The 16798-nt window shown below is 30.6% G+C and overlaps 2 protein-coding genes across 2 annotated transcripts in view; one reads left to right on the forward strand and one right to left on the reverse strand.

Annotated features, from left to right (window-relative positions):
* Positions 1-3647: 3647 nt before the first annotated feature.
* chrna2a (cholinergic receptor, nicotinic, alpha 2a (neuronal)) lies at positions 3648-11165 on the forward strand. Its single transcript, XM_073827644.1, has 5 exons — positions 3648-3674; positions 4790-4899; positions 7955-8801; positions 8859-9014; positions 11040-11165. Exons 1-5 carry the CDS (start codon positions 3648-3650, stop codon positions 11163-11165), a joined length of 1266 nt encoding a protein of 421 aa, XP_073683745.1.
* A 2464-nt stretch (positions 11166-13629) lies between these two features.
* The window catches only part of ptk2ba (protein tyrosine kinase 2 beta, a), a 47142-nt gene continuing 43973 nt past the window's right edge, over positions 13630-16798 (reverse strand). Inside the window, exon 42 of the mRNA XM_073827524.1 lies at positions 13630-14784. Within this exon, the coding sequence (XP_073683625.1) occupies positions 14569-14784 (216 nt within the window). The 3' untranslated portion in view covers positions 13630-14568. The remainder of the gene's footprint in view (positions 14785-16798) is intronic.

Below are 16798 nucleotides of genomic sequence, written 5' to 3' on the forward strand. Positions count from 1 at the left end.
ATTCGTTGTTCCCGAACGTCACTCAACTCAAAGTAGGCGGTGCTTTACGCTGATTGGCTAATCCTAAAACAGATCGCGTCATGTAAATATATATTTAATCGTATTTAATAAAACTTCTTGATTTACATTTTGAGTATTTAGTCCTTTACCAAATAGAAGAAGGTAAACCCCGCCCACTGGTCCTCTATGGAGACGCACAGCATCATCATTGGTTCTCAGTCCGTCAGAGCCGCTCAGTGAGTCTGATGGCAGAGCCAGAGCAGCACTATCACAAACACCGCATGATCAGCAACACACAACAGTCATGACAGGACATTTCACACGCTTCTAGACTTCTGCAGATGGATATGGAGCAAAATATCAAATTATTATTGAAGAATCTGTCGCTGTTCTTCCTTATTGTGGAACACGTTAAACCTGGTAAGAGCACAGTTCTTGTTTTAATAGTGAAGTAATATGTAAAGGAATTATGGATATCGAGTTATTCAGTTAATTTGCGTTGGCCTATTTAAAATCGTTTGTTGTGTATGCAAAGTAAGTTTTAGATGAAGTATTGATTGTTAATGTCATTTTCTTTCATATATCAGTGTATCATTTACTTAAAATGCTTAATAATACATTTTAAACATGATTATCTTGCACAAAAGTCTAAAAATATCATATTTTAAGGCGAGACACTGCAGGTGAATAGGGTAAAAAAAATTAACTAATAGTTATCACCTTACTTACCCAGTTAATTGGTTACATTAATAATAGCAAACACTTTACACGAAGTATTACAATTTTATAAAAATGTTAGCTTTAAATATGCAAATGATCCTTATTTAATAAAATATGTGCTAATTTGCATACATTTATAGTACAAAATTGTAAACACTGGATGAAGTCAGTTTTAAAAATCTTTGACATTTGACATTTTTTGACATAGATTTAAATCTTTTACAGAATTTTTCATATTGTCACTTCGTAATTCAGAAAAATCCTAGAACGGACAGAAATGTATTTTTTGCAATTTTTGGAGGAATAAAATTTTGAATGAAATCAAGCAACTTGCATATGAACAAATCCCTCTGTAAAAACCTTCAGGGGGAATAAAAATGTAAAGTATGGTGTGTGTAAGTGCTACTGAAGTGGAGATTTGTGGCTCAGTGTAGGAGGAAAAACTCATTTTGAGAAAATAGCCTTTATAAATATGTATTGTAATTGAAATCTATGGACACAAATAGATAAAGTGCTATAAAAGAAACACTTAACAGTGTCTTTTGGATGTCTTCTTTACACTAGCCTGAAATAACACTTTATGAAAAAGCAAAAAGCCCAAAATCTCAAACTGGACAGGTGCATGAAAAAACTGTGTTTTTGCCTTCAGTGTCTCCCTTTTTATGTCAATTTGCAAACTGTTAAGAAAAAAAAATATTTTGTTAACATTCTTAAATCAAATAGTCATTATAAAATTGATATTCATTTTCTAATTTAACTAAAAAGAGTGCAAAATAGATGCTTTTTCAGTTTTTTGACCTCACTTAAGTACACTCTGTGATTTTGCATTGCATTGGTTGGTGTTCCTGTGACTCCACTCAGTTTTCTAATATGAAGTTTCCACAAATCACTGGACGGCTGGATTAATTAGAGCTGACTGCAGTGATTAAGGAACGAATAGTAATTACAGTGAGGAGGCGGCTGTGCTCGGCCAGCCTCTTATTTTACCCAGCCATAACTCAGTTAGTGTGAGTGACCTCGATTGTGACCTATTCAGTGTTGTGCATCTTCTACAGTACATTTCCTAAACATTTATCAGACACTTTGTAATCAGTTATAGTGCTGAATTAATTGGGTGTCCAGCAGAGCCAATATCTGCATCTGTATCTGTAACAATCTCAAAAATATTTATGTCTGTGTTTGGATAAAATCAGAAGTGGGTGTCAAATTACATGACAAGTGCATTTTAAATATAATTCTGTTCCCTTTGAAGTTTTCACTTAACCATGGAAGCAAAGTAATTGCAACCTTTTATTTGGCAAATTCGGATTTTTTTAAAATATAAACTCAATTCTGAGAAGCAAAGCCAGAATTGTGAGATATAAACTCAGAATTGTGGGGAGAAAATTCAGAATCGTTAGATAAAAAGTTACAATTATCTTTTTATGTTTTCAGAATTTCAAGATGTAAACTTAGACATCTGAGAAAAATTCAGAACTCAGAATTGGGAGAAAGAAATTCAGAATTTTGATTTTTGTTTTTATTTCGCAATCTTATACCAGTCAAATGTTTTTGATTTTGAATGTTCTTTAAAAAAGTCTCTTCTGCTCACCAAGCCTGCATTTATTTGATCTGAAGTACAGCAAAAACAGTAAAGTTTTGAAATATTTTTACTATTTAAAACATCTGTTTTCTATTTGAATATATTTTAAAATGTAATTTATTTCTGTGTTCAAAGCTATATTTCCAGCAACATTACTCCAGTCTTCAGTGTCACACGATCCTTCAGAAATCATTCTAATATACTGTTTTGCTGTTCAAGAACACTTTTTCATTATTATTATTATTATTATTATTATTATCAATATTTAAATCAGTTGAGTAAATTTTTTAGGATTATTTAATGAATAGAAAGACCAAAGATCAGCATTTATTTCAAATAAAAAGCTTTTGTAACATTAAACACATTAAACACTGTACTATTCAAAAGCTTGGAGTCAGTATAATTTTTTTTCTGGGAAAGAAATTATAGACATTAATACTCTTATTCTGCAAGGATGCTTTTAATTAATCAAAAGTGATGGTAAAGACATCTAAGACGTTTCTATTCATTAAAGAAATCTGAAAAAATCTAATCAGCTGTTTTTAATGCAATAATAACAATAAATGTTGTTGAGCAGCAAATCAGAATATTAGAAAGATTTCTGAAGGATCATGTGACTGGAGTAATGATGCTAAAAAATCAGCTTTGAAATCACAGGAATAAATTACAATTTAAAATATATTCAAACATAAAGCAGTTATTTTAAATAGTAAAAATATTTCATAATTGTACTGTTTTTGCTGTACTTTGGATCACATAAATACAGGCTTGGTGAGCAGAAGAGACTCCTTTAAAAAAAAAAACATTAAAAATCATACTGTTCACAAACGTTTGACTGGTATTATTATTATTAATAATGTTATTATTTAGATTAGTATATTTATATATAGTTGCAAGCTGACAGAGTAAAGTTTCATGATCAAGACCTGTCCGAAACTCTCTTATTGTCTATAAATATCTCTTGCAGTATTATCAGATGGCTGGAACCATGCACATGCAGAAGACAAACTCTTTAAAAAACTCTTCATCGGTTACAATAAGTGGTCCAGACCTGTGCGGAACATCAGCGATGTTGTTATCGTCAAATTTGGCCTCTCCATCGCCCAGCTTATTGATGTGGTAAGTTTCCCTGAAAAAAAAATTACAATAAAGAGTCCTGGTCGTAACTGAGAAGAAAACAATGCAAAATAAAATAGTCAATGCATTATAACCATCTTGAATGCATTCAATTTCAATGATGAATGTGATTGTTTCTTCAGGTTGAATCTCTCTTTTAGTGTAAATTTATATGTTTTTGATTCTTACTTTGTCCTCTGATATTCTACAGGATGAGAAGAATCAAATGATGACAACAAATGTTTGGCTAAAACAGGTGACAGTCTTTCTATGTACTTGTATTGATTAATAAATGATATTTATTGTGGTCAAAGCTCAACTTATATACAGTGCCTTGCAAAAGTATTCATACCCCTTCATTTTTTCACATTTTGTTTTGTTGCAGCATTATGTTAAACTGCTTTAAATTACTTTTTTTTTCCACATCAATCTACATCTCATACACCATAATGACAAAGCACAAACAGGTTTGTAACAACTTTGCAAATTTATTAGAAACCTGAAAAGATCCCGTTGCATGAGTATTTCTGGGACACTTGAAATTTAGCTCAGGAGCATTCATATTGCTTCTAGATGTTACTCCACTTGGAATGGAGTTAAACTGTGGCAAATTCATTTGAATGAGTATGATTTAGAAAGGCACACACCTCTCAGAAAAGGTCTAACAGCTGAAAATGCATATCAGAGCAAAAACCAAGTCCTGAGGTCAAGATAACTGCCTGTAGAGCTCAGTGACAGACTTGCGTTAAGGCAATGATCTAGGGAAGAGTTCAGAAAAAAGGATCTGCATTGAAGGTTGACAGAAGCATGTAGCCTCCATTCTCCATAATGGAAGACGACTGGAACAACTAGGAGGACTCTAGAAAATGTCTGCCAGCCTCCATCCAAGCTGACAGAGCTTGAGAGGTGAAAAGGTGAGGCAAAGAATGGCAGATAATTGCCAAATGCAGATGTGCAAAGCTTGTCACATCAGACCCAAAAAGACTTGAGGCTGTAAAGGTGCTTCAACTATGTACTGAGTTAAGGGTATGAATACTTATGCAATGTACTTATTTCAGTGTTTTATTTTTAATACATTTGTAAAATTTGCAAATCTGGTTTTTGCTTTGTCATTATTATGGTGTATATGGAGTGTAAACTGATGTGGGGAAAAACTAATTTAAAGCAGTTTAACATAATGCTATGCTGCAACAAATCAAAATGTGAAAAAAGGGGTATGAATACTTTTGCAAGGCACTGTAATTTATGAATCCTTTTGGTAACCATATAGTGAAACCAAATGTGATAATTATGTTCTATATATTATAAAAAGGCTTTTAAACCTCAAGAGTATCTTACATACACAAAAATGGACTTTTTTGACATCTGCAGGAATGGAATGATTATAAACTGCGCTGGAATCCATCTGAATTTGATAATGTGATGTCTATTAGAGTCCCATCGGAGATGATTTGGGTGCCTGACATTGTCTTATACAATAAGTAAGTACTGATTTATATTTCTTAAAAGGCTGTAACACACATGACATATGCAGTAATATTTGGTCAAGGTGGTCTGGGCTATTTGGACATTACAGGTTATGATAAAACCAACACAGTGTCCTGCTAAAATTATGGAAGAAAGAGGACGGTCCAAGTGTTAATGGCTCTATTAATATCTGCAGGCCGTAGATCTAGCCCTCTGGTGTTTTTGTAACATTAATATGTGAAATTAAACAGACATGGCGTGAAATAAGATGTTAAGCAGTGCTGTAGTTGATTAAAAAAAGGTGCATGTTTTAATCTCCTAATAAAATGTCAAATAACTCGTCTATTTTCAGAAGCACCAGGTCTGTCGTTATCTAGGAGGCATATTTGATCTCGACAGTGAGAAATTGAGGTCCTCTTGCATCATCAGATACCTGGAGCAAAAAAAACGAAAAGTGCTGCAGATATTTGAAGTAATTAATGCAATTGTCATGGAATATCTTCCTAGAGGCATACAGAAAGTTTGTAGCCCAGATACTTCAAAGACACTTCCTATAATTCATCCATATTTTAGAGAAAGCACTTTTTTAAAAAGGTCATACTTTCTGAGATGTAGTTATAATGTTACTAAAGGTTTTTTTAGTGCATTAATTAGTTTTTACATAATTACATTTTTTTGGCCATTAGAATTCTTGTTGCTGTCCCTTTTAACACTAACATACTAAGTCATAACTATGAGATAAAAATATATATATAATTATGAGACAAGATGTTGAAATAATGACATACTAAATCATACCTATGACACAAAACATTATGAGATTAAAATTAAAATTATGAGATTAAATAGTCAAAATTATGAGACACAAAGCCGTAAGTATGAGATAAAGCCATATTTATGACATACGATGTCATAATTATGAGAAAAAGGTCAAAATTATTACATTAAAAAGTTTAAAAGAAATAAAAGTCAACATTATGATATAATTAGTCTTAATAATAAGATAAAAAAGGCAAAATTATGGCATTACAGTTGAAATAATGAGATAAAAGACAAACTTATGATATACTCAATCATACCAAAGATAACAAGACATAATATTAATATAAATAGTAAGAAATATGAAATTAAAGTTGAAATAATGAGATAAAAATGAGATAGTTATATAACATAACTAGTCATACCTATGAGATTAAAAAATCAAAATTACAACATAAAACATTGAAATTATGAAATACAAAGCCATAATTATGAGATAAAATCATATTTATGACATACTAAATCATAATTATGAGAAAAGGGTCAAAAAAGGTTAAAAAAAAAACATCACAGTTGAAATAATGAGATAAAAAGTCATAAATTATGATATACTAAGTCAGTTACAAGATTAAAAATGTCAAAATTATGACAAAATGTTGAAATAATGAGATAAAAAGTATGGCTTTCAAGGTTGAATTAAATAAAGTCAAAATTATGACATACAAATTTATAACTATGAGATAAATTGATATTATTGCACAAATCCAATGGAGATAAATCCAAATTATGAGGTAAAATAAATGTATGACATACTAACTCATAAAATGAGATAAAGTAGATATGCAATAAAAAATTTAATTATGAGATAAAAGTTAAAATTCTGGCAAACTAAAAGTAAGATTATGAGATAGAAAGTCATAATTATAATATTATGAAAAATTATGAAAAAATGCAGCCTTGATGTACGTAAAGAGACTTTCGAACACATTAAAATTGTTTAATTTTAATTAATAATTTTTTAATTAATTTTTAATTTTTAATTAATTAATTAATTTAATTAATATCCCAAGTTATTGTAACCTAGGGGTGTGCGATATGACGATTTTTGATCGTGGACGATTAAAATGTCTCCGATCTGCTTTTGAATAAATATCGTAGTATCGTGCTACAGTGTGCCTCCGTCTTAATATACTGTACATTCACTCACGGGACACTAAAGTACATTATTTGAATGTGCTTCAAAGTCTTGCCGGTAAAATAACGCCATTTGGTCCGCGCGCTGTTCTGGCATGCGCTTCATGAGCGCGTAAACCTGAAGCACGTGCGCTAAAAGCCTGTCAAACAGCACCTGATTACTAAACTGAGCTATCTTTAGCGTTTAATTTGCTTATACTGTCAAAAACACGCAAGGATTACATATAAACACAGTTGGTTGTCTAAAGTGAAAGTAAACAGTTAAGAGAAAAACGGATGCGCGCCTGTATAGATGCGTGCAGCTCTGCGACAGAGCTAAACATGCTGCCGATTGTCATTAAAGGGACAGTACACCCAAAAATCTTGTCACTCACATGTCCTAAATCTCTATTAATTTTTTTTTCTTGTGCTTAACACAAAAGAAGATATTTTGAAGAATGTGGGTAACAGTAGCTGGTCCCCACTGACTTAAAATAAATAAATAAAATATATGGAAGTAACTGGGGACCCAGCAACTGTTTGGTTACCCACATTATTCAAAATAAGTTTTATGTTCAGCATGTTTTATGCTTCATTTTTGGGTGATGATACACTAATAAAACAAAACACAAAGGAAAATCACTCCCTGCTCTCGACTGAAGAACTTCAATACAGTTGCTTTAAATGTTGCTTCTATGTATAATTTATGTATATAATGTATATAGTGTTTTATTTTTATATTTGTTAATTAAATTTCTTGAATGCTACTGATAAATACATGGACTGTACCTGAAAATTAAAGCACTGTTTGTTTTATTTGTATAGTATGTGTATTTGTAACATGTATCTTTGTTCTTATTTTTTAAAAACAAAGAAAATAATGACAAAGATTTTTTGTCTTCGCCCACTTTGGCTTAAATATCTGCCATTCTTTTTATTTTATATTTTGTTACCTTGTAAGGTTTTGGTTTTAAAATAGAAAAATTAATTTGGCTGTACTACTCAGACAACTTGTAAAAAAAGTAAAACCAACATGACAAAGAATCGTGAATCGTGATATTTCTTGAAAAAATCGTGATATGATATTTTTACCATATCGCCCACCCCTATTGTAACCTCATGCGGTTTTGTCTACAGTGCGGATGGTGAGTTTGCAGTGACCCACATGACCAAAGCCCACCTGTTCCACACAGGAAAGGTGAGTTGGGTTCCTCCAGCCATCTACAAGAGCTCCTGCAGCATCGACGTCACCTTCTTCCCGTTCGACCAACAAAACTGCAAGATGAAGTTCGGCTCCTGGACCTACGACAAGGCTAAGATTGACCTGGAGCAGATCGAGAGCACCGTGGACCTGAAGGACTACTGGGAGAGCGGCGAATGGGCCATCGTCAATGCCGTGGGAACCTACAACACAAAGAAATACGACTGCTGTCATGAGATCTACCCAGACATCACCTACTTCTTCATCATCCGCCGTCTGCCTCTGTTCTACACCATCAACCTCATCATACCTTGCTTGCTCATTTCTTGCTTGACCGTTTTGGTGTTCTACCTGCCGTCAGACTGTGGAGAGAAGATCACGTTGTGTATTTCCGTCCTCCTTTCCCTCACCGTTTTCCTGTTGCTCATCACTGAAATCATTCCCTCGACCTCTTTGGTCATTCCATTGATTGGAGAGTACCTACTCTTCACCATGATCTTTGTCACCCTCTCTATAGTCATTACTGTTTTTGTGCTTAACGTGCACCACCGTTCGCCAAGCACACATAAAATGCCCCGTTGGGTTCATTCAGTCTTCCTGGATCTCATTCCCCGCTGGCTCTTCATGAGACGCCCAGAACCTGTACAGAAACACCGCAGTACGCCCAACCGCAGCACATCCAAAAGCTGGCTTCAGCAGGAGACAGATGTGGATGGGCTGAACTGTCAGGACATGGAGTTCGGGTTAGGGATGGGAATCTCCACATCCATCTCGTCTCCATCCGCCACATCTCTGCTTCTGTCCGACTCAGAGCCTTTACTCCAGAAGTATGAGCTCCAGCAGTTAGGACACATGGTGAACCTGTGCCAGCGTCCAGCAAAGCTTACAAATCTCATGTCAGACCCCAGTCTGACCTTCTCACCGTGTGTCCTGCGAGCTCTGGATGGGGTTCGGTACATCGCTGATCACCTGCGTGCTGAGGACGAAGACTTCTCGGTGAGTGACTGAAACATAAAACCTTGTTTAAAGATTATGGAAGCCCAATTCCAATACATTAAAAAAAATCATTATTATTGGTACACCGTAATATGACATTAGAAAGTTGCAGTTATGAGATAAATTGAAATATCACATAAAGTCAAAATTATGAGATAAAACAAATGTATGTGGTATTAAATCATAATTATGAGATAAAAAGTAGAAATGCAATAAAAAGTTCAAATTAAATAATTGACAAATGATATACAGTATGACACAAAAGTGAGTACATAACTCACATTTCATTTCCATTTTAGTATGTCTTCTCAAGTGTTATTTGTATACTATAGTATTGTCCCTTGAGAAGATATACTAAAATGGTTGCTGAAATGTGATTGTAATTATGAGACAAAAGGTTGACATTCTGAAATATCATGTTATACTAATGAGATTAAAAGTCTAAATTATGACATACTATACTATCATAATTATGTGATAAAATGTAGCTATCATGAGATAAACATGATAAATTATGAGATAAAAGGTCTTAATTGTGACCTACTAAGTCCTAATTATGAGATAAAATGTAGCTATCATGAGATAAACATTTTTGTAATTATGAGATAAATGGGAATTATGAGATAAAACAAATTTATGAAATACAAAGTCATAAAGTACACAAGTAGATATGTGATAAACAGTTTAAATTAGGAGATAGAAGTTTTGGCATACTATGAGAGTAAAAATTCTTTCATAAAAAGTAAAATTATGAGATAAAAAGTCAAATGTATGAGATGAATCAAAATTACAGCATACTGAGTAATAAATAAAATCAAATCAAAGTAGAAATATAAAAGATTGATATTAACCTAAAAGATATTCAAAGTTAAAATGCTGAGACAAAAAGGTCAAAATTACAAGATAAAAAGACAAAATTATATCAAAAGGTTGCATTTTTGTCATATTTGTAACTTTGTATCTCATAGTTATTACAAAACAATATAAAAATATATAAAATATATAAAAACAATACTAAAATAACCTGCCACACAATGCAGTTGTAAGATATAAAGTTGCACGTATGCTAAATAAAGTAATTAATACAAAAAAATAAAAACTTACAAAGACATGACTTATAGAAAACAATTTGTAGTTAAAACTAAAATTAAAACAAAAAAGTTGCTTTTGTCCGGGGTTTCTACAGATATGAACAAGTGAAATGTCTTTTTAAGACCTTTTTAATACCACATTATATGGAATTTAAGACCTAAACCTGTAATGGAAATACACATTATATTACATACATACAATATTTAATGTATTTAATGTAAAAAGAAATCTAAATTTAAAAACTAAAATGTCATTAATGATATTTATTACTACAATATACAGTGAACTTTCCATATCAGCAGACAATATTCCACACAAAAATATTTTTATAAGCAATATTTTCATCAGTGTTCAACTTGAACATACTTAAATCAGCATATTTCTTTAATTTACCTTTATAAAGGCCTATTTAATTTTGCTTTTTAAATGTATGCATCACCTTTCATTTCAAATTATTACAATTTAGCAATAAATTCTATAAGGCTGTTACCAGGCAGATTAAATAATTTGCACTGTAAATAAATAATGTTATAAGATTAATGTTTTAAATACATTTATGAATTCACAAACAAGAAATGTTTGGGGGAATCTTCCTTCTGTCCAATGACTGTAAATAGTCATTAGGCCCGTCAGACTAAAGATATTTTAACGGTAATGTGATCAAAAATATTTAACACCAATCGAACCTGAATTTAAGACATTTTAAGACTTTTTAAGGACCCGCGGACACCCAAATGTGTGAAGTAGGAACAAACTGATTAATAAAATGCAAAATCCTTTGGTTTTATTATTATATCATGTTCCTTCACCAACTAGACTGACTTTTTCCTCTTTCCTGTTTCATTGTCACTGCCCTCATTACGCTGTTCACATGACATTTTTCACTCTAAAGTTACCACTTTTGAACCGCGGTATGTGTTTGCTTTTGGACAGGTCAAGGAGGACTGGAAATACGTGGCAATGGTGATTGACCGCATCTTTCTGTGGATGTTCATCATCGTGTGCCTGCTGGGGACCATCGGCCTCTTCTTACCTCCCTGGATATCAGGAATGATCTAAACGCTCGCTTTAAGAGCTGAGATACAGACCCACATCAAGAGCTGCGATAAAGACTTCCCTGATGGAAGCCAAGGCCTTTTCCAGAGTCCATTACAAACATTCGTTACATGAAAGAAGTCTTTTTATTTCGTCTCTCCCTTTGATGAGAGATACCCGCTCGTTCAGGGATTATTTGAGGATGTGGCTCATTGTCACGACGCAGGAACACAACTCACCTCTCACCGAATGGCTGACATTTAGCACTATCAAACTGCGCCCGAGTCCTGTCGTTTCCATGCATAAAGAGAGGGAGCGTCAGCACCGCAATATGCAAAATTAACCTTTGGGAAAGAGGCAACGCTTATGTGACCCTGACGGGTGGCAGTTCAATTCAGTTCGCTCTTTACCCTTTATCCAAGTGTTCAATGAATCGGAGATTGCATTTCGTGCCGCTTTCAACAGCAATTATCTCCAAGGTCAGAAGGCAACTCCTATTTATTTGTAACTTTGTCAAGTCTTTGAAAACGCTGTGCTTTTGATATTGCAGAGGTCGTGCAATTATGCAAGTCAGGTTTGTGAACCATGCGGGTCAGTGACTTTTAAATGGGACCTGAGAGAAAAATGACATTTACTTCTTGAATTTTTGCTCGTTTTGCCAAACATGAACAGTAATTAAAGCCCAAATCTTAGATGACAACTAGGATAGGCCTTTATCTGCTGTAATCAAGAATGAATCGTTACATAAAATGTCTCAGTTGGTTAACTTAATTAATATAAATGACTCTAGCTGCCAGTCATATTCCTTAATAGCTTCATTTTACTGCTGGAAAAAGTCCTTAATTGATGATAAATGAGAAAATATAAGCGATGTCGCCCTCTGCTGATAGTTGTGTAAAACAACTGATTTGAGTAAAGGATTCACTGTTATGGAAGACCTAGAAATGTGAAAAAAATAATAATAATATATTAAAATATTTAATTGGCTAAAAAGTTATCTTTGTAAGTGCAATCTCTATTAAATACAAATCTTTATTAAGTAATTGGTTAAAAATGAACTTTTCAAATGACATTGAAAATGCATAGAATTTTTGATATATTTTACTTTTAAAAATATATTGAATTTATAATTTATAGAGACACTGAAAACAACAAACATTAAAACAATCCAGACCTTTTTTCTTTCTATTCTTAATCTTCAGAAGGATATATTATTGTCTGAATAAAAAAAAAAAAAAAACTGAAATCTTAATAAGAATATTTTATTAAAATGTTAATTTAATATATTAAAATATATATTTGGCTAAAAAATGCAATCTGTATTAAATAAATGTTTACGAATCTTTATTAAATAATCCAAACTGATTGGGAAAGAAATTTTATTGGTTAAAGGAAAACTCTTAATACATTTTCAAATTACATTGAAACTGCATAGAATTTTTAACATTTTAATTTAAAAAAATATATTGAATTTATAAATTATAGAGACACTGAAAACAACGAACACTAAAACAATCCAGACTTTTTTCTCTCTATTTTAGGAAAATGTCTAAATAAAAAAAAAAAAAATTAAATCTTCACAAGGATATTTTATTAAAATGTTAATTTAATATATTAAAATATTTAACTGGCTAAAAAATGAAATCTCTTTTAAGTAAATGTTTACAAATATTTATTAAATAATCTAAATTGATGGGAAAAGAAATTTCATTGGTTAAAAGGTGAACTCTTAACACGTTTTCAAATTACATTGAAACTGAATAGAATTTTTAACATATTTTAATTTTAAAAAATACACTGAATTCATAATTTATAGAGACACTGAAGACAACAAACACTACAACAATCCAGACTTTTTTCTCTCTATTTTAGGAAAATGTCTAAATAAAAAAAAAAAAATTAAATCTTCACAAGGATATTTTATTAAACTGTTAATTTAATCTATTAAAATATTTAATTGGCTAAAAAAATGCAATCTCTATTAAATAAATGTTTACAAATCTTTATTAAATAATCCAAATGGATGGTTAAAGAAATTTCATTGGTTAAAAGGTGAACTCTTAACAAATCTTCAAATGACATTGAAAATACATAGAATTTTTAATATATTTTAATTTAAAAAATATAGTGAATTCATAATTTATAGAGACACTGAAGACAACAAACACTACAACAATACAGACTTTTTTTTCTCTCTATATTTGGAAAATGTCTGAAAAAAACCCCCTGAAATCTTCACAAGGATATTTTATTAAACTGTTAATTTAATATTTTAAAATATTTAATTGTCTAAAAAGTGATCTTTGTAATGCAATCTCTATTAATTTTACTAATCTTTATTACTTAGTAATCCAAATTAGAAATTTAATTGGTTAAAAAGTGAACTCTTAACACATTTTCAATTACATTAAAATACATCAAAAAATTTTTTAACATATTTTAATTTTAAAATATATTGAATTCATAATTTATAAAGATACTGAAAACAACAAACACTACAACAATCCAGACCTTTTTTCTCTCTATTTTAGGAAAAAGTAAAAACTGAAATCTTCACAGGGATGTTTTATTAAAATGTTAATTTAATATATTAAAATATTTAATTGTCTAAAAAGAGATCTTAAGGTTCTTAAACAATATTTTTTTAAATATACTATATTAATAGTATAAATATACTATATTAATAATTTATAGAGACACTGTAAACGACAAACACTGAAACAACCCAGACCTTTTTTCTCTTATTAAAAAGATTTATGCTCAGAATTGTGATAAACAAATGTTACCCTTGCAATTGCAAGAAAAAAAATTAATTAATTATTATAGTTAAATATTTGAGTTTTTGAAGCTTAAAAAGGTTATTGTGGCTTTTTAACTGACAGTTCTGACTTTCTCACAAATATAAATTTACATCTTGCAAATCTGAATTTTTGAGTTCATATAATAATTAATTTCACAAATCTTTATTTAGTAATCCAAAATGACTGGACATTGTATTTAAGTAGTCAATGGTGAGCTCTCAATTTATTTTCAAAATGTATTAAAATATATCACATTTTTATTTTGCAAGACTGAAAACACTGAATGATTGAAAGTATTTTTGTCATTCTAAACCAGTCGTATTGTATTGAAATACAAATGATATTGATGTTGCATTTATTTTCTATAAAAACATACTTGGAGAATTAAATAAGTTAATGCTCTGACATGACAAAACTGCAAAAGTGTGTTTATTTCCTCTCACGAATTTTCCTGACATTTTGGAAAACAAATACATCTGAAAACATTCAACGTGGAAAGCACTGCTTTCATTCTCATTCAGAAGCATAAATAAAGCTAATTGTACCAGGTCATTTACAATCGATTTCATCCTCCAGCTTTCTCATTGGATGAAACCGCCCATTTGACGTCCAATCAGGGCTCAGATCTAGGATGTGGTGGGTTTGGCCACGTTGGCTCGTACTCTGGCCTGGTCCACAGCGTCCAGCAGGTTTTTGGAGTCCATGGCCAGCGTGTGAGCGGCCGCCAGCATCTGTTTCTTACACTCCTCTTTCAGAGACGTGACGGCGTTCTGTTGAGCCAGACGCATCTTACTGATCAGCTCAGCCAGATCCTTATTCAGCAACTTCTGAGTTCCTTCAATCTGATGAACAGAAAGCAACCACTTTATACTTTTTTGATCTATATAAATGTTATGGAAACTTATTCAGTTTAATAAAAAAAAAATATATATATATATTAAAAAAGAAAAGAAAAGAAAAACACATTATTTTAATAAAAAAGTAATTGCAACTTTACTCTGAGTATTTTTTTATATATATAAGAAAATATTCTAATTATGACTTTATATAATCAAACAAAAAATATTTAATTTGTATTTTCTTTTATTTAATATATTTATATATATATATATATATATATATATATATAATATATATATGTATGTATATATATATATATATATATGTATATATATAATATAATATATATATATATATATATAAAACAACACAATATTTGTGTTTATATATTAAGACTAAAACAAATCTGAATTGCAAGATGTTAATAATTCTCAGATAATAGTCAAAATTACAAGATGTCAGTTGGAATAAAACATTTTATCTTCTGAGTTTATATCAAATTTGGATTTTTTCCAAAAAATTTTGAGTTTAAATTTCACAATATAGACTAATTTCTCGCAATTCTGACAAAAATCACAAATTGTTAAGAATTGTGACAAAAAAGTCAAGTTGGTTTGCATGTACAAAAAGCAAAAAAAAACATTTTATCTCACAATTCAGATTTTCTTTCTTGCAATTATGAATTAATTTCAAGTTTATATCTCGCAATTTTGAAACATTTTTCTCATAATTGCAAATTTATATCTTAAAATTCAGACTTTTTATCTCAGTTCTGAGGAAACAATGTCAGAATTATGAGATATCAACTCACAATTGCAAAAAAACGTCAAGTTTGGTCCTGCCACAGAATAAAAAAATTGTAAATTGCAAGAGAAATTGTCCAAAAAAAAAAGTATATATATATGTATATAAAAAATCTGAATTATGAGATGTTAACTCAAAATTGTGACAAAAAAATTAAGCTGGTTTTGACTTTTTTCTCAGAATTGCACATTTATATCTTAAAATTCAGACCTTTTATCTAAATTATATTTAAAAAATTCAGAATTACGAGATTTTAAGTCACAATTGAGAGAAAAAAAGTCAAGCTTGTTTCTGTCATGGAATAAAATAAATGTAATGAAATGAAAGAATGAAAAAGTTAAATAGAGACTTTTTATCTAACAATTCTGACCATTTTTTCTCCCAAATCTGAGATTTTTATCTTGTAATTTTGAATTTATAAAAATTCTCTGAATAACATGGAAAAACGTCACAATTGTGAAATAAAAAGTTGCAATTATCTTATGGAAATAAGCTTCCATAATACATATAGTTCAAAATAGTTCACTAATTTACATTTGGATTATTTTGCTTAGAATTGCATGTTTATATCTTGCAGTTCTGAGTTTATATCTCACAATTCTGACTTTTTATCATGGAATTCTAAGAAAAAAATGGCAGAATTGCCAGATATTAACATGACTGCAAGAAAAAAATCTAGCTTGTTCTGCTACAGAAAAGGTAAACTGCAAAAAAAAAAAAAAGATTTTTCAGATATAAACCTCGCTATTTACCTTGAATGAAATGAAATGAAAGAATGTAAAAAGTTAAATTGAGACTTTTTATCTAACAATTCTGACCATATTTCTCCCAAAGCTGAGTTTTTTATCTTGTAATTCTGAGCTTATAGAAATTCTCAGAATTGCTTGGAAAAATGTCAGAATTCTGAGATAAAAACTTGCAATTACTTTTTTGGAAATAAGATTCCATAATATAGTTCAAAGTAGTGCACTAATTTACATTTGGATTATTTTGCTTAGAATTGCATGTTTATATCTTGCAATTCTGAGTTTATATCTAACAATTCAAACTTTTTATCTTGGAAATCTAAAAAAAAAAGAGGCAGAATTACAAGATTTTAACACGACTGCAAGTAAAAAAAAGTCAAGCTAACTGCAAAACTGAAATAAATAAATAAATAAATAAATAAATACATATATATGTATTTATATATATATATATATATATATATAT

Source organism: Garra rufa, chromosome 21 (genome assembly GCF_049309525.1).
Source record: "Garra rufa chromosome 21, GarRuf1.0, whole genome shotgun sequence".
Lineage (NCBI taxonomy): Eukaryota > Metazoa > Chordata > Actinopteri > Cypriniformes > Cyprinidae > Garra > Garra rufa.

Bases quoted from the DNA above. Each gene is read 5' to 3' on its own strand.
- chrna2a (XM_073827644.1), top strand. From the start codon at position 3,648: ATGACAACAAATGTTTGGCTAAAACAG. The intron at 4,900-7,954 runs GTAAGTACTGAT...TTTTGTCTACAG, and splicing joins GACATTGTCTTATACAATAA to TGCGGATGGTGAGTTTGCAG. The intron at 9,015-11,039 runs GTGAGTGACTGA...GCTTTTGGACAG, and splicing joins CTGAGGACGAAGACTTCTCG to GTCAAGGAGGACTGGAAATA.